Source organism: Ictidomys tridecemlineatus, chromosome 10, assembly GCF_052094955.1.
Source record: "Ictidomys tridecemlineatus isolate mIctTri1 chromosome 10, mIctTri1.hap1, whole genome shotgun sequence".
In the NCBI taxonomy this organism is placed as follows: domain Eukaryota; kingdom Metazoa; phylum Chordata; class Mammalia; order Rodentia; family Sciuridae; genus Ictidomys; species Ictidomys tridecemlineatus.
This window is the reverse complement of record NC_135486.1, coordinates 133,689,007-133,712,513: the sequence shown is the minus strand read 5'-3', so window position 1 is coordinate 133,712,513 and position 23,507 is coordinate 133,689,007. Positions and strand designations below refer to the sequence as shown.

General features: G+C 40.2%; 1 protein-coding gene across 4 annotated transcripts in view; it reads right to left on the bottom strand.

Annotated features, from left to right (window-relative positions):
- Positions 1 to 23,507, bottom strand: part of Parn (poly(A)-specific ribonuclease) — a 144,965-nt gene that overhangs the window by 84,363 nt on the left and 37,095 nt on the right. For all 4 annotated transcript variants that reach the window (XM_040278277.2, XM_040278278.2, XM_078024329.1 and 1 more), the window contains 5 exons: positions 20,368 to 20,411; positions 19,077 to 19,119; positions 17,814 to 17,889; positions 15,703 to 15,813; positions 14,996 to 15,065 (listed from right to left, as the gene is read on the bottom strand). In XM_040278277.2, the coding sequence (XP_040134211.1) occupies positions 14,996 to 15,065; positions 15,703 to 15,813; positions 17,814 to 17,889; positions 19,077 to 19,119; positions 20,368 to 20,411 (344 nt within the window). The remainder of the gene's footprint in view (positions 1 to 14,995; positions 15,066 to 15,702; positions 15,814 to 17,813; positions 17,890 to 19,076; positions 19,120 to 20,367; positions 20,412 to 23,507) is intronic.

Sequence of the window (23,507 nt, the reverse complement as noted above, 5' to 3'; positions counted from 1 at the left end):
ACATGTAGGCTATTTGTCCTGTAATAGTTCATTTAAATTTTAAATAGGACCTCTGATTTAAATAAAAATTCACTCTCAGGTAACATAACCAAAATATCTTTTCAAAAAGTTTAGTTAATCCTACACTGTGGTGTTTATTTTCTCAATACTTTAGACAGAAACCCCTTTCCAGTGAATTATTAATAGCACTTCTCAGTCTCCCCCATGACTCCAACTTCATGTCTAGGTTTCGGGGAGAAATGCACAGCCCCAGCCCCTGGAATAACACAGAAACCAACTCTTAGTGTGACTTGGCAGACTGCAGCTCTGGAAAGAGCCATGCAATTGTGAAACTGTCTCTAAAACTGTAGCTGGGCGTCTGCGGAACTGAACCAAAGTAAACTTCCCCAGCACCCTCCCACCTCCTCCTGCCATGCTGCAAGCAAGCATCGCTGTGGTGCCATCACTGCCCTTTGGAAGGAACATTAAAACCTTTCAAGCAAGCATCCCTCATCCAAACTACTGTCAAAGAGCCTGCACTGACTCTGGAATGATTTGATGCAAGTACTTTATCAAACATGGAATGGGAACTCAACATTTTCATCTTAATGTAAGAGGAGATGAACTGGGCAGGCAGAAAGGCGATAACACACAGTAGGGTGCTCCTTCACAGTGAACCATACCAAGAACACTTTCCTGGAAGGCCGTTCATCTGCAGACATCAAAAAGATCCTCACACCAACATGTGCAGGAAACACTATTTCTATTTTCCTGCAGATTCAAGATGGCTATAATATAGTCATGACACTCAATCAAGAGTGTGAGGGAGTACTGCTACATTCCTGAAAGCTTTCTGATGAAATACCATTTTCCTGCCTAACCTCTAAAGGTTATTTGACTCCACTGAAGACTAAAATTAAAATTCCCATTTGATACAGAGGCCAATTTTACATCAGAATTCTATCCTCAGACACCATGCAACAAAGCTTACATTCTAGATGCCAGAAAGCAAACACTGTGGAATCTGTCAGGTTTTCTCTGCAGTACTGTGGATTAAACTCCTAACCTTGGGCATGCTAGGAAGGTACTCTACCATCAAGCTACACCCCAGCCCTTTTTATTTTCTGACATGATCTTGCTGAATTGTCCAGGTTAGCCTCAAACTTGTGATCATCCTGCCTCAGCCTCCCAAATCACTGAGATTACATGCATGCACCATGGTCTGGCTCAAATTTGTCATTTTTAAAAAACATTCTAAGAGTGTACTCCTGGCAACACTAGATATTATGGTTTGCAGATGAGTCTGAAAAGATTCAAGGGTAAAGCATCGCATACTTCAGGGGCTCTTGCTTAGCATGCTGGATAACTTCAGCTTTGTCTCTTAGTAAGCCACACAACACCATTACTTCCAAAGAATCACCTCATCTCTGTTACCGATACGCTACATGGCACTCACAGAAAGTGACCCTCCAAACTCTTTTGCAACCAGAGCAGTATGACACTGTGTCTCAGACTATCTAAGAATGCTCACTAGGCTTTGAAAATTTTCAATTCAGATATAGAACTTCTCAGGATAAGCTTGAACCATTATTAAAATGTGGTTCCCCAACAGCAATAGCATCACCTGGACACTTATTAGAGATGCACATTCCCAGGTCTCATTCAAGAGTTACCGACTCAAACTCTGTTCTGAGAAATACTATTTAACACGAAAACTATGTTCAATGCTGTGCTGTTAATCACCACTGGATTCTGCAGACAGCTGCATAATGACTTGTACTGACTTCTCCAAAATAATTTGCCTTAATAGTTTGTTTATATTAAATGATTTTGTCTTAGAAAATAAAAAAAAAAACAATTAAAACAAATAACAAGGACAACCTCAAAATCCAGGAAGCAGTAACACAAGGCTCTACCACTCCCTAAAACCAGGAGGTCACACGGTGACAAGCAATTAGATTCTCTGCAAGAGATAATCTGGGGGAAATTATTGCTGACAGCTGTCATTCTCATTTTGAAGAAGCAAAAAAATAAAAATAAAAAAATAAAGATAACTCAAATGACTCCTGATATCTCATTAGCAAAATTAGAACTTCCTTCTGTGAATTTGGCTACGAATTAAGATTTAGCCACCAATGCAGCAGCAATGAAAAGTGGCAAACCAACACATGTAATACAAAGAATCAAATACTTGTGACCCTTGACATAACTCTCCAACCTTCCCAACAAGCTTCAACACACGGAAACCACACAACACACTAGACTGCTCTAAGGAGTATACTCAGATCAAAAGTTATTCTCTGATGACACAAGAGCTTGCCTTGGACTATGGCTTATCTGAACCATTCCCTAGTTGACCAGTGAATACAAAAAAGATTGCAAAATAATATCAGTATTAACCCATTTTATGCAGCCATGCTCAAAAAACAAAACCATGAATGTGATAATCAAAAATGCATGCAAGAAGTCCTGAAGGTTACTCACACTCACACTCTGCATGCAGAATTAAATCTCTGGGAGCTGAAGAGCACTAGGTTGTTCAAAATGCTGCATTACCAAATCTACACTCTAAATCACTGATTTTATTCAGAAATGAAGAAAAATATTTAATGTCCTCTTGAAGCAGCAGGCTTTCCAGTACAGCAACTGAAGGCAGAGGAAGACTATGAATGAAAGAGATGTGCTGATGGCCATATTAAAAAATAGTTCACAAGCTGGGCACAGCGACGAGCACCTGTATGTGGTCCCAGCTACGTGGGAGGTTGAGGCAGGAGGATCTGCTTGAGCCCAGGCGTTCAAGGCCAGCCAGGGCAACACAGCAAGCCTCCATCTCTTCAAAAACAAAACCCAGTACTGCCAAGCACTGGAGAGAATGCCACGTGTGGAAGGGCAAACTGACAAGAGGCCCAACTGCCCAGGGACAAGTGTGAGGAAACCATGCAGATCCACCTGACAGGGCAAGGACGGCTGTCTGAATGATACTGACCACTAGTTTTAATGTCCTTTGAACGCTTCATTTTATATATACACACTCACACATACATATACTTTTAAAATACTTTTTTTTAGTTGTCGATGCACCTTTATTTTACTTATTTGGATACAGTGCTGAGAATCAAACCCAGAGCCTCATACATGCTAGGCAAGTGCTCTACCACTGAGCCACAACCCCAGCCCTCATTATATATCTTTAAGTTACAAATTTACATGACTAGTATAATCTTAATTGGTAAATGAGGAACAATAGCTGGGCTTGGTGGTGAATGGCTGTGGTCCCAGCTATTCAGGAGGCTGAGGCAGGAGGATCACTTGAGATTATGCATTTGAGACCAGCCCAGGCAACACAGCAAAAACAATCTCAAAATAAATGAAATATAAGGCAAATGAGGAACACTGACCTCAAATGAAATAGACACCAAGAATAGTAGGATATACACTAAAATGACAGCATTTTTTTCTTTTTGGCTGAGGAATTGAGTGGACATTTTGTGTTTTAAAGTGGAAAATAATTTTTTTAAGTACCAACTTCATGACTAAAATGATAATACTTACCACTGCCTGTGTGACCCTCTGAGGTCTGGAGGACAGGCAGGGAAGCAGGGGTCCCTTTACACGAGGAATACAGTGGCAGGTTTTTCCATGTTCAGTGGCCTGCCCTTGGCCACCAGGACAGGAGGCGAGGGGGATGGAGTAGGATGCAGACCCCAGCTCCCACCCTAGCCCTATGCAAGTGGGTGCTGCCTTCTCCCTTCTCTCTACTAGGAACTCTCCATATCTCTAGCTTTTAATCTGAACTGTTTTCCAAAGCCTCCAGGTAAATGATGAGCCCCAAGTCTAGCAGGAGTGGCAGGGACAGATGTTCAGATGAACATCCTTGTTCATCTGAATAACCACCCACACTCCTAGGGTGTACAAATGAAGCAAGAGCTCAGGACAAAAGCGAAGATCCCAGAAACATTCTTTTTTAATGTTCTAAGGACTCATTAAATTACAGCTTCATGTGATGGCACAGAGCCCAGACGGAAGAGGAGAGGCTGCAGTCTGGGAAAAGGATGTGGGTAGAGTGAATTTTCAAGGCAATGGGAACAACAGGCTGTGCAGAGAGCCACGTGGTCACATATTAAAGGACAACCTTGTCCTATCTGCAGTGCAAAAGAGGTGCTGGCTGGGCACTGGGCTTCCCCATCACAACTGCCCCCACACCAGGGTCACCATCGGGAAAACTAGGGAATCAGTGCAGCTAAGGGGTGAGAGACACTCAGGGGGTCTCTCGACACAGTCTTATTGTATGTAACGTCAGATGTGTACACATGATCACAGGTCTGAATAATTCAGAAACACTTCTAATGCCATGACATGTCTTAATAAAGCACAGTATTTCTTCTGGTCTTTCTCCATACCAAAAGCAAGACCCTGAAGTTCCCAATTTCTTTTTTCTTCCTGGTAAAAACAGTATTTCACTCCCCAAGTAAAAACTTGCTTTTGTCATCAGGTATAGTGATGCATGCCTATGATCCCAGCTCTGTGGGAGTCTGAGGCAGGAGGTTCACAAATTTGAGCCCAGCTTGGGCAACTTAGCAAGCCCCTGTCTCAAAATCTTAAAAAAAAAAGTAAAAAGGACTGGTAATATAGCTCAGTGGCAAAGCACCTGCCTAGAATGCATGAGGCCCTGGATTCAATTCTGAGTGACAGGGTAAAAAAAAAAAAAAAAAAGGATTTTCTTGCTTTTGTTCATCCACTTTCTACTTCTATCAAGACTATACTCCTGTTTTATCTCAAAAAATAAAGAGGTATCCAAGTAAAACTGTGCCCTCTCATACCGATGAAGACTGGGATACAGAAATGCTGAAGGCAATTTAATCCCAACACAATTTGAGTAATGAATCAACATGCTGCTCACCCTAATCCCAAACCTTCCAATAGAGAATAGAAACCTTCCCTGGCTACTGGCTCTACTATACTTGCAAACAGTCTTGGTGTTTCTTCCAGGGCACAGCAGTAAAAGTACTTCATAAGAAACTCGTATGCGAGGGCTCATCATTATACATATTTATGTGCTATAAAAAACTAATTTTACCTTCAAGGTAGGAAGCATGCAAACACCTCTTACAAAATAAGCTCATTTATTTTGCTCACTGGAACTCCTGTGCAGAGTAAGGATAACCACTGGCCAGAAGAGAATCACTGTAGCATCACTTATTTTAATTTCACTCAGGTGGGGGGGGATACAATTTTCAACCCAGCCACTTGCTGTTTTGACAAATAGAACATTACCCAACATTTGTCCAGAAGCCAGCTTGCATCCTTTCTTAAACAGAATCAGCACTAGGAACAAGGGTAGGAAAAAAAAAGAAAAGAAAGAAAACTAACAAACAGCCCATTGGAACCATCTCCATCAAATGAGCCATATCAAATTACATCCAATAAAAATGTTAAATGAAGCAGTATATAAAGGTAGCATCTACAGGGCCTGTAAACCACAAGCTATTAAATATCAGATAGAGGAGACCAGCCCCACACAACTGGATGGTCAAATTCAACACCTTTTAGAATTGCCACTGAAGCCAAAGACAGAAGAAAAGGAAATCTTCCAGAGAGATTAATACTGTCTTACAAGAAAGGACACAACCAATGGTAGCACTGCCTCTTCCAGAGCCTGTGTGCTGTGGCAGAAGAACACAGTCTCAGCAAGGACAGACCTGGGTTGTCCCTGACTCTGCCACTCCTGGGGCCCTAGGAAGATGTCTCTGCTTTGAAATGCAGACAGCATCCCCTGCCTGTGAAGGCTGTGTCAGAAATTACAGTCAGTGCAGGTGACAGATTCTGCATAGTGGAAGGTAATCAATGGCTAAGCTACTAAATTTCTTAAGAGTACATCACTAATGCTTGACTGTTACAAATTAAAAGCTAAGTAACCTTGAAAATAACCATGGCCCAACTTCTCCCTGTCAGGACCAATGCAAGGCTAGGAATGCCTAAGAATGCCAACCCCACCATTAATGTGCCTACAATGGACAGAAAGGTGGCCTCCAAAACCACACACCCACGTTCCAATCCTCTGAATCTATGAACATAGTCTTATTTGGAAGAGGAGTCTTAGTAGATGTTATTAAATTAAATGAACATTAAATACCATCACAAGTGTCCTTTTAAGAGAAACAAAAGAAAACAGAACACACACAGGAGAAGGTGGCAGTGCAACCCCAAGTAGAGGAGCACTGAGGAAAGCCAGCATCCACCAGAAGTGAGAGGGGGCCTTGGGGGTGGGGAGAGCAGCTCTGCTGACAGCTTAATTTGGAGCTCTGGTCTCCAGATTGTAAGAGAATAAACCTCTGCTGTTTTAAGCCACTGAGTTTGCAGTAATTTGTTACACTGGCCACAGGACACTACATAACACCCTACTATGGAAAAGGCAAGCTGCTTAAATACATTCAGGGGTAGACTAATTTCTTGCCACCTCAACAAATGACTTTTTAGTATAATGATAAACAAGGTTAGCCAGAGGGAAATTCATTTTAAAGTAGACAGAACAAATATTGGACTATAAGAGCTCAGACAAGGACATCCTCAGAGTGCCCGCAGGACTAGCTTATCAAATGGAGGATGCTGGGGGTGCCCTGAAGGTTTCTTAGGAAAGCAGTCTTTTGATGAAGTCACAGAAGGTGCTCACCTGGTAAATCTTTCAGCAGTCAAGATAGTGCAGAAGAGGGGCCAGGGTGCACAGCACAGGGGTAAAGTACTCGCTTGGCATGTGTGAGGCCCTGCAGTCGATCCTAGCACCACACACAAGGCAGAAATGAGATATGGGGTTGCAGACCTGGGGTAAACAATTCCTTCCCTAAAAAGTCCCAGAATAAGCACCAGAGTCCAGTCTTGAAAACCTGATCTAAGGCACAAGAATTCACTGTCCCAACATTCCCTGAGTTTTTTCCCTTTATGAAAATAAGAGTACTAACAACTTCCATGGCAACCAAATCAAGTCTATTCTTAAATATTCTTTTTATCTGAGTAGACTGGGGAATGGGAAGTGACATGAACATGACTGAGGCAAAAGGCAAGGCTTTGGTTCAGGTACACAAGGATAAAACACACCTGTGTACTAGAGGAAAATGCATTTGGTGAACTAGAGAGAAACTGGCTTCAGGCCTTCTGGACCTAGGGCTACTGTCAGCATCTGTGCTGTGACACCCAACTCCAAAATTTGCACAATCTGGAAAGGCTCAAAACAGCCCCCATTTTTATTAAAAAGCTCAAGTCCCAAGCTCCTTACGATGAATAAGTACCTCAGCAGCCCCAGGCCTACGTCCAGTAGCTCACAGTTAGCCATGCTCCCTCGGGCAGGTTCCAGATCCACTTGAGATGAAAGCTGGGGGCGGAGGTCATCAGATTTTAAAAGGCTAGGACAAGAGTCCCCTGTGTTCCTCCTGTGCTAGCAAAGCAATAAACCTCCTTTTTCCTTTTTCTCAAAACCGCGTCCTTGTTGTTGGGTTGGTATCAGAACAAGTACTGAGCTTTTGGCAATAAATTTGGCACCCCAGATGGGACCCAAGAGCAGCGCCCACTCTAGCTTTCTTGGGCAGGCCTGGCTTTCCAAGGAACCCCACTTCCATGCTGAGGATTCATGGTGGTGGCGAAATTGTTGAGAGTCAACTGCAGGAGAGTTAGGAGGCGGGTGAGTTTGCCTTGGGTTGAACCAGAGGAACTGTTTCCTGTGAGTAAAGGGAGGGACTGAGTGACCATCCCAGTAGCTGCTGAAACTCCCTTTTGCTTCTGGGAACTCCCACCTTCTCTCCCCAACAGTAAGGTTGCTCTATCATGGTCCACCTTGAGAAAAAGGAAACTGAACTCAGGAAAGTCATGATAACTTTAGTTATCTGTATGATCCCTGCCCTATGTGTGCCTTGTCCAGTCACCTGCCATCTGCCACTGTGGACCTCTGGACTTCTTTGATGCTGAATGCCCTGAGCTGTCCATGCTCCACCTGACAGAGAACAAAGACTTTGGGTCACTTCCCGAAACTTTGCCCCCTTTCAGCAGGAAGCAGTTTGGAGATGTCGTCATCCATTTTTCCATAGAAATGGAATGTAGAAATGGACAGTGGGGAAATGCAACAGTGTCCATTTTATGCTTTGAGTATTATTAACCCTTGCTGTTTGGCCACTACAACTGATTTTTAAATGAACGTGTTTCTTTCTCTTTCTCTCTCCCTGCTCCTCTCTAATCACTCCCCTTCTCTAATCTCAGGGGAAATAAGATTCCCTTTCTTCCCCATCCTAGGCAAATTTATCTGTCCTTGAGCACACACCCACCATAGGAAGTAATCCAGACTTTGGGGATGGCACCAGAAGATCTCAGAAATCACTATCTACCAAAATTAACAAGTGAATTACAATTCTTGACAAAGAACACATGGAATGTAGCCTTTGAGTCACCTCTTTAAAAGCCCCCTTTTGCCCTTGATGAGCAGAATCACAGCCTTTGGGACAGAAATCTCCTATGTTTCTCCTTTGCTAGCAAAGTAAAAAAAACCTTCTTTTTCCTTTATCTCAAAAAAAAAAAAAGAAAGAAAGAAAATAGTGTTACCCCTTTATTTAAGCATCGTCAATATAAAATTGAAGAGTAATGACTTCCAAGCTCTTGGGAGAGCTGCCAGTAGGCAGAAGGACCCCACCTCTGTTAACCGGCGAATCCTGCCTGCCCATCAGGGGCTCTGGCATCACCAGGGGTTCCTGGAAGGGCTGCAAACAGCCTCCTGATTCCCTCTACAGCCCCCTAACTCACCAACAACAGGCTTAACCCTGTGAGTGCGCCTGGCACACAGGGCAGGTGTCTTCTCATTCACAGCCCAATTCCGCAACAAATTCTTTTAAATTATGATAAATTAGGGAGCTCAAGATACAGCTCGGCGGTAGAATGTGTGCTTAGCATGAGTGAGGCCCTGGATACAACCCCCTGCACCAAAAAAATAAGTAACAACAAAAAAGCAAGAAAAAAAGACAATTATGAAATGTTTTAAGAGAACTTCTAAGCTGCCATTCCTTATAAAAGGCACTTTATTGGCATCGTATACTGGCACCGCTTGCTCCTGTCCACGTGGAGGGACTGCCCTCTGAGAGTACTCCACTAAGTACATACCACCCACCTGGTTTCCCACACTGCCCATAATATAAGGAAAGACTAGATTCACAGCATTTTCCTGAAGTTCACCATGGACTTAACAGATATCTACAGAACATTTAATCCAACAAAATCAGAATATGCTTTCCTCTGCTGGGCATAGTGGTACACACCTGTAATCCCAGTGGCTTGGGAGTCTAAGGCAGGAGGATTATGAGTTCAAAATCTGCCACAGCAACTTAATGAGGTCCTGAGCAATTCAACAAGACTGTCTCAAAAAATATATAAAAAGGGCTGGGGATGTGGATCAATGATTAAGTGCCCTTGAGTTCAACTCTCTGTATCCAAAAAAAAAAAAAAGAAGAAGAAAAAGAAAGAAAAAAAAGAAAGAAAGAAAGAAAGAAAGAAGGAAAGAAAGAAAGAAAGAAAGAAAAGAAAAGAAAAGAAAAGAAAACCAAACCCCAATTTGCTGCCAAATTTGACTGCTTTGCAGCAGGCTTTAGTTCAGGTTTCATGGGGTTCCTCTCCCTCTCCAGCAATGCTTTGTATGCACATCCACAACCTCCCACAAACTTCTGCATTGGAGTCATTGGAATAACAGAACTTTTCTGAATGCTCCACATCAAAGCACTCCTGCTTTCATTATACATTAATCTGAACCAACTTCATCTGAATTTCATAAGCAAACATTCAAGAGCAAGAACAAGCAAAATTAGACAGTTTAAATAAATGTTGTTATTTGTTGCTGCTGAGCTCCAAGTTTATGACCATACTGGTTACAACCTTTTCTTCTATATCATTAAACTAAAAACACATGCCCATGTCACACACAGTTTTTCAGTGCAAAGAATCCAGCCAGGACCTCGAACATGCTAGGCAAGTGCCCTACTACTGTGCTACACTCCAGCCCTGAGTACAACTACTTTTTTCAGTCCCTTAGAATGTTAGATCCTCTTCTATTTATAATTATTTAACTAACACATAACAATTGCATACATTTATGATGTACAACATGATGTTCTGAAATATGTTTACACTGTGGAAGAGCTAGAGCAAGCTAATTACACATGCATTACTTCACATACATTTTTCTTGTGGTGAGAACCCTTAAAGTCTACTCTTTCAGCAATTTTCAAGTTGACAATACATGGCTATTAATTACAGTCAGAGTGATGAACAACAGAACTCTTGACTTACTCTTGATGAAATTCTATATCCTTTGACCAACATCTTATCTTCCCAGTCCTCCTTGCCCTCTCCTCACCCCTGATATTTTCAGAAAAGAAAACACTGGACATCAACTGAGTTCTAGAATATCAAGTCCTTTCATGTCTCATGCGATCCTGCAGCCTCCATGGAAGGTGAATAGTTTTATCTTTCTTTTACAAAGGAAGAAGCAATTTATCTAAGAGAATGCTGCTTCTGGCTATGTCTCCTCCACAGCAAGAAAGAACATAAAACAGTGTCATCCCAGGGAGACCGAGACGCCTCGTGGACTCCTGCTTCGAGAACAGGCGGAACCCTCTAGAGGAAACTGCAGGCATGCACCTTTTTCTTTAAAATTCCCTCTCACAGCAAATAGCCAAAATAAAAAGATGTGCTCATTTCCTTCTTCTTTCTAAAAACTGAGGTAGATGGAAAGCAGCCTTCCCAAAAACCTTCATAAAAGATTATCTACAAGGGAGTTCAAAGTGTCTTGTACGGATGACTGTTACTAAAACATAAGGCTAAAGTCGAACTTTGTGCTTTTTGTGGTACAACAAAAAGTAAAAGCAGAAAATATTTTTAACTTTTCAGCCTAAAAGGATTTGACCAAAGGATCTTCTCTAAAGCTGGTTTTCCATGCTTCAATTGAAACTGACCAAGGTTATAAAAGAAGGTTATAAAATCATTTCTCCATCAGAGAGTCTGCAATATAAACAAATAAGGCACTCCATGAGCTGGTCATTAGCAGTGGGCAGGACACAGCCATCCTCCAATTCTCACCCTGATGCCAAAAAAGCAAGGAGACACATGGGAGTTACCTAGGCCAAGAAAGTACACAATGGCATCATGCAAAACTCCTTGTGGGACATTATTCTAGCAAGTGTGCCTTAGAAAACACTTATATTGGGCTGGGGTAGTGGCTCAGTGGTACAGCGCTTGCCTCACAATAGTGAGGCCTGGGTTCAATCCTCAGCATCACATATAAATAAATGAATAAAATAAAAGGTCCATCAACATCAAAAATATTAAAAGGAAAATGCTTATATTGGACTGGGGCTTAAACTGACAGCACAAAAAGCCTGGGTACCATTCTCAACACAAAACAAAATACCACCTTATGTTACATTTGATGTTTGCATACTGCATACAGCTGTCTTGGAATTTTCTCAATAGCTGACTCAGTTCAGCTTCCCCAAAAGGCATAACTGATGCCCTAAGTGCTAATTTTGGAATAATGTAGAGGCAGGCAAAATGGAACATTCCTGCAGTCCCAAGTACCTGGGAGGCTGAGGCAGGAGAATCACTTGAGTTTGAGGCAACACAGTGAGACTTCATGGGGGCGGGGGATGACACCATATAGGCTGGAAGTGTAGCTTAATAGAGAGCACATGCTCAGCATATGCAAGCCCTAGGTTTAAGTCCCAGCACACCCTCCCCCAGCTAAAAAAAAAAAAAAAAATAGCTAGAGTTTATTTCCCCTCATGGTTTACTTTTAACACATAAATCTGATTAGAACAAAACAAAATACAGATACAGGCATTTAATAGTCATCTAAATTTATGTTAGGATTATGCATGTTTTGGTATTTTTTTTTCTAATTTTACATTTAGAAAGGCCTGGTGTTGAAACAGATTAACCTTCTGGAAAAAAAAATTTGCATTTTTTTTTTCTTAAAATTATCAGCTTGAGGTATGCTGGGGGCAAATGCTGAATGCTTTTATGAAGAGGTAATCTTGACAAATGGTAAAAATCCACATTTAATGCCATAAGCTGTACCTGCAAGTAAATAAAATGAGGTCAACACTAAGTAAGTAGAGATCAAAAGAAGCAACAGCTTTCTCCACTTTCTAAGTGTATTAAGAATGGATGATGGGGCTGGGGATGTGGCTCAAGCGGTAGTGTGCTCGCCTGGCATGCGTGCGGCCCGGGTTCGATCCTCAGCACCACATACCAACAAAAGATGTTGTGTCCACCGAGAACTAAAAAATAAATATTAAAAATTCTCTCTCTCTCTCTCTCCTCTCTCACCTCTCACTCTCTCTTTAAAAAAAAAAAAAAAGAATGGATGATGGCACTTTACTAAGTTATTCCAAGACAAAATAGTAAAATCGTTTTTCATTTCAAATCCTGCTGGAATTTTTTCAATTAAAAGATAAAGAAAGTATTCTTTTTTTATAGATAAGAAAAATAAAACTTTAAAAATAATCAAGTTTGGCAGGAACTTTTAGTGCAAAATCACAGGAGGACTCCTGAATCTTACCCTGTATTCAATGATTTTGGATATGTGTCTAGATCTTAAAAAAAAAAAATCTGAATAGAGATGTCCCACTTTAAAATGAAGTTATATATATAGGGCAGAAGGTGTAACTCAGTGGTTAGAGTGCTTGCTTAATATTTAAGTGCTGGGTTCATCCCAACCACTCCAAAAAAGATAAAAGTATCTGAAAAGTGAAATAAAAAAATATATTTAGTGTCCAATTCTTCTGAAAAATAGCACTGCACAGTATTAGCAATATTAGATTGATCAATAAACATATAGTCATAACAAAGCTTCTTAATCAACATTCACTCTGCACAATGGTCACATAACTGACAAATCAGATGTTAGCCTGTATCTCACCCAGTTTATATCCATCATTTGACTTTATAAGGACTTGAATTTAATGGAAAAGTACCCTTGTTGATTCAAATATTTACAAGTGAGAAAACATTTTCCATTTGAAAAACACTGTAGAACAATAAATTTAACATCATGTACCTAACATGTAAGGAATGGCCATGACCTGAATCACATTTGATGTCACCTGTGGCTTCCATAGTCTGCAGCATAAGCTACACTTCCAGAAGTTTACAAAGACAAATACTGCCCCTAAGAGCTCTAAGAAAGCTTTTTAAAAAATCCTTTAAGGAAATGGACAGAGAGCAAGGACTCAGTGGTTAGCACAATCAACTTCCCATACACAAGAGGCACCTAACAACAGGTGTCAGACGCCCCTCCCTGCCTGCTCCCCGCCTATGTCCTCTAACTCCCACCTCAGAACTCTCCCAGTTCTAGCGGATGAGTGGATCCTAGGGAAAGGATAGTGTTACAAACTAAATGTTGGTACCCATACCAAAATTCATATGTGGAAGCCCAATCCCCACTTGGAGGTAGATAGAGGTGAAACCACATTGTTACCCAATCTGCTTTGAAAGATGTTGACAATCATACACATTATCTCTCTATGTCTATAGAAAAGAATAACAAAGATTTTTAAAATAATAATCATGGAGCTGAGGCTGTAGCTCAGTGGCAGAGCACTTGCCTAGCATGTGTGAAGCACTGGGTTTGACCCTTAGTACCACATAAAATAAATAAATAAAAGTATTCTGTCCATCTACAAAAATCATATTCATAATCATAAGCCAGATTTGGTGGTACATGTTTGAAATCCCAGCTATTTAGAGGGCTGAGGCAGGAGAATTGGGAGTTCAAAGTCAGTTTGGGTACCTCATCTCAAACCGTCCCATCCCCCAAAAAAGAGCAGCAGCAGATACAGTATGATGAAATTCACTAACTCAGACAACAGCAATTCGCAGTCTGTGGAATCCAGGTGTTTGGAGTTAACATCTGTCTCTGCAATGTGCCGCTGAAGCCCAGCACTGTGGTACTAGCATTCTTACAAATATCTTAAGGAACTGGTATTGCTAGTCAGTAAAGCAATGACAGGGCTATAAGTACTACATACAGTGTAAGAAAAAGATGTAACCAACCCAACACAGAAATAGTTATTTCTTCCAGTGGTGATGGAGTGGGCTGCCTGCTCTGCCTGGCTCACACAGAATCTAATAGCAGCCCCGTAAGAGAGCTGAGGCAAAGACAAAGTTCAGGGGTCTGACACAGAGCCAAGCTGCAGCCTGCCTGAGGAGCACATCTGTAACTTCAGTCTCAGCTTTGCCAATCGAGCACAAACTACACCTTCAAGTAATAATCTTGAGATTTTTCTAAATGCTCCAAATATAAGACTTCTCCCTAAATCACAATGACTTCTTTTTTGTTTTTTATTTTTACTCTTCAGTTGTAGTTGGATACAATACCTTTGTTTTATTTATTTATTTATTTATTTTGTTTTACGTGGCGCTGAGAATCAAACCAGGGCCTCGCGTGTGCTAGGCAAACACTACCGCTGAGCCACAACCCCAGTCCCACAATAATTTCTTACAACAATAAAGATGTATGAGCAAGCCTTTACTTCTCTGGGCCCACTCAGATGAAGAATCAGGATGTAGTGACAATCAAAACTTCACTAATTATTCCTAAAGTCATTTGCCTAACTAACATCATCTTAGAAAGAATATTATATGAGTAGATAATAATGCAAGCATAAATAATAATCCCACATGCAAAATTAGCTAGGGGTTAGGACCAACTGTATGCATGTGTCCCTGATAGAAAATTTAAATGCCAAAACCCACATGTTCTTTTTCTTGAAAGATACATACTACCTTTGGCAAGGTTTCCAATATTTTTTTCTTTTCTCTTTTTGTTTTAGCCAATATATTTAACTAATTGTTTCCCAAAAGGTCAACTTCTGTTTTCTAGAAACATATGTTACTTGAGATGAGAAATATTTGATCTAAAAATACACTACTGCTCCTAGTCATTCCAAGAGCGGTGAGAGAACTGGGGGATTGAGTCCCTCTAATTACTTACTTGTTAAAAAAAGGTTCAATGAGTTTTGATCTGGCAGATACATGAATTTTTGGAGGACTGAGAAAAGAACCTAATGAAGAAAAGAAGCAGGGTATTATACACAGTCATATGGACAAAGTCTGAAAGTTCAGACAAAAACACATGTAAATCAACAGTATGGTTCTACAAGGGTAAAAGGTACTCTCACTGACCAGGCACCTGACAAGAGGTGCATGTCATTGGCTCCTCCCTGCCTACTCCCTCCCATCTCCTCCAACTCCTACCTCAGACCCTCCCACTTCTAACTGGGCAAGTGGATCCTCGGAAAATGGCACAGTTACAGACTGAATGTCTGTGTTCACCCCAAATTCACATGTGGAAGCTTTTTCCACAGCATGACGGTATTTCGAAGTGAGACAGTATTTGGAGGTAGTTAGGCGGACTGGTGACTTTATCAGAAGAGACATGGAGTTTCTTCCCCCAGCTCTCTACCACAGGGGGTCTGGGTCTGAGCAGACAGCCATTTATAAACCAGGAGTAGGCTCTTGCCAGACCAGCAAAATATGCTCAGCTGGCACCTTGATCTTGGGCTTCCCAGCCGAGAAACAAATGTGTTGCTTAAACCCCCAGTCTATGGTAGTCTGCCTCAGCAGCTTGCGCTGATCCACTCGAGCCCACTGTGTATCTGACAGAAACGCATATTGACAGAACCCTTTTTTAACAAGTACCTAGGTAATTTGCCATGGAGATGAAGCACAGTCCTGTGATATAAGCATCATAGCCTGCCTCGTGGAGCTGTTCAGAAGCTGTGTCATAACTTGGAAAACCTTCTGCACTTTCTGAAGAGAAAAAAGGAAAAAATCGTTTTCCCCAGGTCATCATGAAACATGAAGACTAGTTTAAACATAATGCCCAGCCAAATCCTGACTTCATTAACATGTGCTGCAAAATACCTTCAATAAGCAGGAAAAAAATGTCTATGTCTTAACTCTCTGTATACAGACCTTCACACACACACCAACACACAGAGAGAACCGAGTGACTGAAAATGAGGGCTTTGGTGCAGACAACAGAATGCCTCAATACATTTCCAAAGACCCCACTAGAGGCCTCCTTATCCCACACTGGTGGGAGCTGCTCACAATCAGGCATAACTCACCCAATGACAATTATTCCTCTTCTGATTGCTTTCTAAGGTCAAGAAAAATAATTTCTTCCCTATATAAGATCATAACATCAGGACACAGCAAAGAGTAACAGCAGGACTCAGGAGGCACATTGTCTCAGCTTGAATCTATGCTCCACAATTTGCTGTGTGACCCTAGGCAAGTCAACTCACCCCTGGCTCCAGATTTGTAAAATGGAGATGACAACCAAACCTCCTGAACACAATGCAAGGAAAGATCTTACCTCGGGTGTGGTGCATGGTAAATGCTTAGTAAATACTCTCTATAAGTAGCCTGCTAACACTCTTCCCCCCAAATGAAAGACTCCAGTTCAGTATTGGTAACTCAAAGTCAACAGTGTCCTCCACTATGTGTCCAAGCTTGGAGATCTAAAGACAATAGCACAACAACTCCAAAAATAGATCAGAATTTGCTGTAACATGGCCCTTAGATCATGGGGCCGCTTCATAGCAAAGACCATTTTATAACATGATTCTTTTGTCACACTGATATACACAGAAGCTGAGAAGATAAAGTCTGGGAAGAGCCACCTGCTTTAGACTAAATTCTCTTCCCAATACCAGAATTATATATGGAAATAACAGGATAAAACTATCACTCATAAATAATTATTTCCTAGAATCATTCGGAAATGAGAGTCAAAGAGGCAGAATAAAAACATGAATGAACAATGAAAAGAATGCAACTGTTTTCATGTCAATATGATGCTCCTTAAGAAGAAGTCTTTAACCGCGTATTAAATATGAGGCTTAAAAAGTTTTTTTTAAAAGCCTTTAACATAGCAGCCACCTAATATTTTCCAACACTACCACAAGCTGAAACACATTATTTTCCAGATCAATTACTATATTATTACAGACAAGGTCTGGGTTTTCTTTCCCCCTCCCCACCCCTTTTCTTAATTTCTTTCTTGGACTCTAACCCAGAAGGGAAAGCAAATATCTGTAATCTTGGCTGCTTTAATACCTGCCACTGTCAGTTTTGAACCATTAGTCCTCTCATGTATTGAGAAGTTTTTGGGCCACAGCTAAAGGAATTCGAACTACAGTGTCTGCAGCATACATAATTAGGCTAAAAGGAACATGTAAGTAGCACCCAGAAGAATCACCAAATACCTTGGTGGTACTGGACATGGCTAAACACCTCCATTCCACAAGGAACATTGCTCCTGACTTCTGTTTTCCCTCATGCTATCTCCACTTCCTAACTTGGCTTAAAAGGAAACAGGGACAAGGGCTCTCCTTTAATCTCATCAGTAAACTCAGTTCTTGGGTTTTTCTGAGACAGAAAATAATTTTCATTCTACTCCTGGCAATTAACCACCAACCCTGCCTCTGCTTAAACAGTGCACCATATAAAAGGTCAAATCAAGTTCTGGGAGAATTCCAAGCATTAGGAAATAAAAGCCTTGAAGCTTTAGTTGCCAAACTTCTCAATAAATGCCTATCCAACTCTATTAACATAAGACACATGTAAAATTAAAGACCATTCTTCTTCAGAAAACAGTAATTCAACACAGGGCACGAGTGGGCTAACTTGGCCAAAATCTAAACATGCAGTATAGTTCTAGCGCCATTCACCTTTCTTCTACAGTGTGCATCATAACTATCACAAAGAGTTGGATCGTTTTCAGGTTTGTTTCATATTCTTACCAACTTTAGGAGGGTTGAAAGGTGTTTCTTTTACCCGCTTTTCCAGTTCTGCAAGGGATGTGTTGTTAATGATATCCTGCAAATGAGGAAGCAGAGAGGCACACCACTTCATCATCAACAGGCAACATACAGTAAAGAGATCCAGGGCTGGGGATATAGCTCAGTTGGTACAGTGCTTGCCTTGCATGCACAAGGCCCTGGGTTCAATCCCTAGCACCACACACATACACACACACACAAAAAAAAAAAAAAAAAAAAGTGTTTCTGGGTTGAGGTTGAAATTCAGTGGTAGAGCACTTGCCTGGCACATGTGAGACACTGGGTTCAACCTTCAGCACACATAAAAATAGATAGATAAAAAAAAAAAAGGTATTGTGTCCATCTATAACTAAAAAGAAAAAGATTTAAAAAAAAAAAAAAGAATCCACTTTTGGGACATGCATACAAATGGCATCTGGTGCTGCCCCCTGGTGTTCTTTAAAGAACAAGTCATCTTTCATTAAATGCAAAAGAGAAGCAAGTTTAATTTCATTCTATGAAAAGTACAACCATCAGGCTACAGTGGTTCATGCCTATAATCCCAGCAACTTAGGAGGTTGAAGCAAGGGCATCTCAAGTTAGAGGCCAGCCTGGGCAATCTGGTGAGACTCTGTAACAAAATGAAATAAAAAGGGCTGGAGACGTGGCTCAGAGATAGAGCATTCGCCTCATATATGCAAGGCCCTAGGTTCAATCCCCACTACCAGGAAAAAAAAAAAAAAGCAAACCAAATGGAAGGTTTTTACAGATGCATTAAACATCTACAGCCCTTTCATCAGAAAGCTATGCTGTTCTGGCATTCATATCAATTATATAAAATAGTTCTTCATAAAGTAGCAAAAGATTATGCCATGATCTAAATTTCCTTGATTAGAAAATTTATCCCAAATATGTACAATAAGAAAAAGGAAATGAAGAAAAAAAACTGTGCACATGTGCAACATACTCAAAAGTAAATAATATATTTAATATTAAAAATTTTATTTGAAGAAAAAAGAAAAAAAACCCACATAATCCTACTAGCCAAAGTCAACCCCTGTTCACATTTTTACATATTTGGGTGGGGTTTTTTTCCATTTTCTCTTTATTCCTTTATTTCTTCTACTTTTTTCTTCTATATATTTGGAATAGCATTTAGATAAACCAGAATTCCAAAAATAATAATAGCAATTCAAAAAATTTCAAAGTATAGCTCATTAGTGATAGTTCAAATTTAAACACTACCTTAAAAGGTTGTGTGCTGGCCATCAATTTAGTATCCAAGAGTCTGAAAACAAAATATTTTTAATAAGGTAAACATAATTTGTATCAATGTTCAAAATGTATTTTACTCAAATATTGAAAATAATTTCATACATACAATACATATTTAACATGCTTAACATACACCTAATACATGAAATACTTAACATATAATACACTTAACATGGAGAGAAGAACAAAGCACAGTAGCCGTTGAGGCTAGCAGTGACATCACTGCTACATTAAACTGGGGTCAAGTCCTATCACCAGTGATTTCATCAGACAGCTGCAGGTCAGTCCCTGCTCTGACACACAAAGAGAATCAGTTCCAGGTTCGCCTGCACCCTGTGTGTGGTCTCCATCAACCTCAAAGGCAAGTCAAACATCCCCCTGTTTCCACATGGTTCAAATACTGGTGTAGGTCTAACCTTCCTAAATCATTACCATCTACTGCTACTTATTCAGATTGGTATGAAATAAGTTCTTAGGGAGCCCAACTCTGCATTCAGCAATTTCATGCTGTTGTTATTTCTTACTATTCTGTTTCAAAAATCAAAAATACTAAATAGAGAAAGAGACTTTCTGACCAATATGAAAGCTGTATTTCTCTATTTCTTTTCACACAAAGGTGAACACTAAATAGTAAGACAGAAATAGTCCCTATTCAAATGGGTGGGTATGTGATCTATCAGACATGTGACACATTCGAACTAGGATGCAATTACCAACTGTGGAGAACACCAGCAGCAAAGGCACCCACTTAAAGTTGGAGAAAAAAATTTCTCCCTAGTTCTGAATGGACAGAGCAGATGCCCAACAGGGTACTTCAACAGACAAGGTATGTGCCAGGGATGTGAGGGACCACAGCCACTTTAGGAAAGCCTCGCCAGCCCTTCAGAGGGAAAGGTGTGAGATAACAGAAGAGGAATCATAGGCTGCCTTCCCACCCAATTCAAACTCTGATTTAATGGGACAACAAAACCAATCATAAATTAAAAACAGTCAACTCCTCCAAAGTTAGAGAGACTAAATCATTTCCCAGCTTTTAAGAACTGGATTCTAATCAGGGCCCATTGATTATCATAAATTAGCATGTATCTGTTTGTATTATGTATGTCACAATGACTGTTTTATTTATTTTTATTGAAAATAGCAGTTGGGTTCATTTCACAAACTTATACATACATGGAATTTGATGTCAGTTCATGAACCCCCCAACACCCAACCAACAGTGACTATTTTGAATGAAGGATGAGACTTAAAGAAAGCCTACCTGGGGAAAACACATGTTGTCAGCTCCTTAAACTCATTTAAGTCCTAAAAAATACAGAGAATGACTTGTTACAATTTTCAAAATATACCCATGGTATTAAAAATAGACTTAAGCATCTCAGGTTCATAGCTTTCCTCTCAAACAAATCATTATACCTCTAGAGGCTTGAAGCTAAACAGTAAAACCCATCTCCAGGTAATAATTACATCTTAAAAACCTTCCAGTTTCCACACTGATTGGGAACCACATGATCTGGGGACTAACCTTGGCATAAGGAAGCAGTCAAATATAAGGATTATATGACAAGAGGAGGGTTCTACTATATGTAGAAAGCTGTAGATTTGAGAGGCCTGTGAAACTGCTTGGGAAGTTCCAGTAATAGCCAACAGGCTGTATTCCATTACACAAATTTATCATAACAGTAGACTAGCAGTGTCATTTACATTAAGTGGTTTATACAGAAAATGGATACACTGTAAACTAGCTTACACCTATACTGAGACAATCTTTGTTAATTAAAATGACAATTAAAATACAGACTTTTCATTATATATGACTCCTTCTTTAAGTACAAGAAAATTGCTAAAGTGTCACTAATACCAAGTGTCTAAGTCAGAAAATTAATTTCCCAAGTTTATTTTGATCAGGAAGTCTTCGGCAGACAGGAGAGTGCTCCAATTTTGAATTAACTCATTAACATACATAATTGCCATGCTAGACTGAATAGTCACACTGCTGACCCTTTATAAACAACACTTATCTTCAAAGTTATTCATGCTTCACAGGAAACTGCCACTTCCAATTAGCTTTTCAAGCCTGTAAGTACAGACTGTATTTAGCTAGCTTGAAATATTTACCAGCCTTTCAATGGCTATTGTTAAATTAATGGACAATACATGAACAAGTGGTTTCAATGCGAAGGCAAACAAAAATGTCATCTCTCAATAGCACTGCAAAGTTTTACAAGCCAGAGAAAAGTAAAATTCAGGAATAACATACAGCAGAATTCTAGACTGACACTTGCTAAAAGATCACTCTGAGGTACCAAGAAGTCTCCTAAGAAGAAACTCTCCTGACCTAAAAGCTCCAAAATATGAATTCTTTAGTACACTTTAAATGCAAACTTTGGTGTTAGTCCAAGAGTCCTATCATCCTCATTTATTATTGTCATTTCTTCCAAAGGTAAATAGAGAAAAAACATTTTCTCCCTTTTGACAATGACAGAACACAAATAAGCAAATTACCAAGATACCACTGAGCTACAACCCCAGTCCCTAGGGCAATCTTGCCTAGCATGTGTGAGGCTTTGGGTTCAATTCTCAGAGCAGCATATAAATAGATAGATAGATAGATAGATAGATAGATAGATAGATAGATAGATAGATAGATAGATAGATAGATAGATAAAATAAAGGTACATCAACAACTAAAAAAATATTTTTTTGAAAAACTGCCAAGCAAGGGCTAGAACTGCTTATCCTATCCCACCTCCTATGGCACACCAAATCACCTTCATTCTACTAGAACTTGATTCAAGTTAACACTTGTTAATTCTCACATACAAAGTGCTCTGCCAGACACTTGGACAATGAGTTACTCCTTGCCTGAGGAGATAACCACCAAGAAGAAGGGGTTACGCTGTACAACACAAGACAGAATTTATGTACCAAAGAGGTGCCAAGTTCTGCAGAAGATCTGAGAAGGAAACAATCCCTTCATGGGCATGAAGGCATTAGGCAGGGGAATGTTCATGCGGGAGGCATGAGCTGGGCCTTGGAGGAAAAAAAGGTGAAATCATGGACTACAAACACTGAGGAAAGCTAGGGAAAATTCAAGTTGGCAGAAATCATACCAAGATCACAGATACGGAACAACCCAAAGCACTTCTTAGAGGAGAAATGAGCCCCGTGTGGCCGGAAAGAAGGAGAACAACAAGTACTCAGAATACAGGAAAGTTGGGCTCGATCAGAGATGGTCTGACACGCCTGGCTAAAGAGTCAACTATATAGAAAAACAAGGTGAGAGTGTTTGAAAATTTTAATCAGGGTCAATGATATGGACAGAGTCATATATCAGAAGATTTAAAACACTAGCACAGTCAAAATATTCTCTTTTGTTAAATCAATATTTAATGCCTCCTACGTGACAAGCTCTGTTTGGTATTCAAAACACCTGGCACAATATTATATATACTCCCCTCTTTCCTTACTAATAACTTCATTGCTTTAAAGGTCAACAAATCAGGAGAAGAACTGCTACTTTGGTCTATTTGGCCAGTAAAAAGTGGCTGATCTAAATCAAATGTTGGGTCTTTAAAGGTAAAATGAAAATCTATTCCCATCATACTTGTTTTGAGAGTTACAGCTATGGAGCTTTTGTATCCCAGAGGGTGATAAAGTCATTGTGAACAGTGGTGGCAACTTGAAGGCTCAGAACTAGGACAAGGGGAGCAACAGATCCACAACACCCAGCGGGCTGGGCTGCACTCTTCTGAAGAGTGTTCTAATTTGCTAATGGGGAAACATGACCTAAGAAATGGGCAGTAAACAAGACTAAACTCCCCAGGGTCTTCCGATGCAGAACTAACAAAAGACTAACTTCATCTGGTGGCATTTTAAAGCAAGAATTGGCAAACCATAGTCTGCAGGCCAAATCTGGCTTATAATTTATTTTTTTAAATAAAATTTTATTGCAACACAGCCACACCCATTTATTTATACATTAGTGACAATTTAGGAGCTACAAAATAACAGAGAGCTGCCAGAAAGACCATACAGGCTGGAAAGCCCAAAATATTTCACTATCTGGACCTTTACAAAAAAAGACTGCCAACCTCTGATTTCAAGAATGGGCTGAATACCGAAAGAAAAAAAAAATTCAGCCTGGAGTTTGCTGAACTACAGGTGAGAAATGAGGCTATCTTCGGCAAAAATGGAAAGACCCCAGTCATGAGAAACAGCATGGGGATAGGATCATTAAGATTTTGTAATGGAACAGATCTGGAGACAGAGGAAGAGACAAAACTGATATCAAAAACAGGATTGGATACTCAGAATCACCTATACTAATGGAATCAAGAGAAAAATGGTTGGGAAAGGAAAGAAAGGTAGTGAAAATTAAATATCTCATATAGACACATG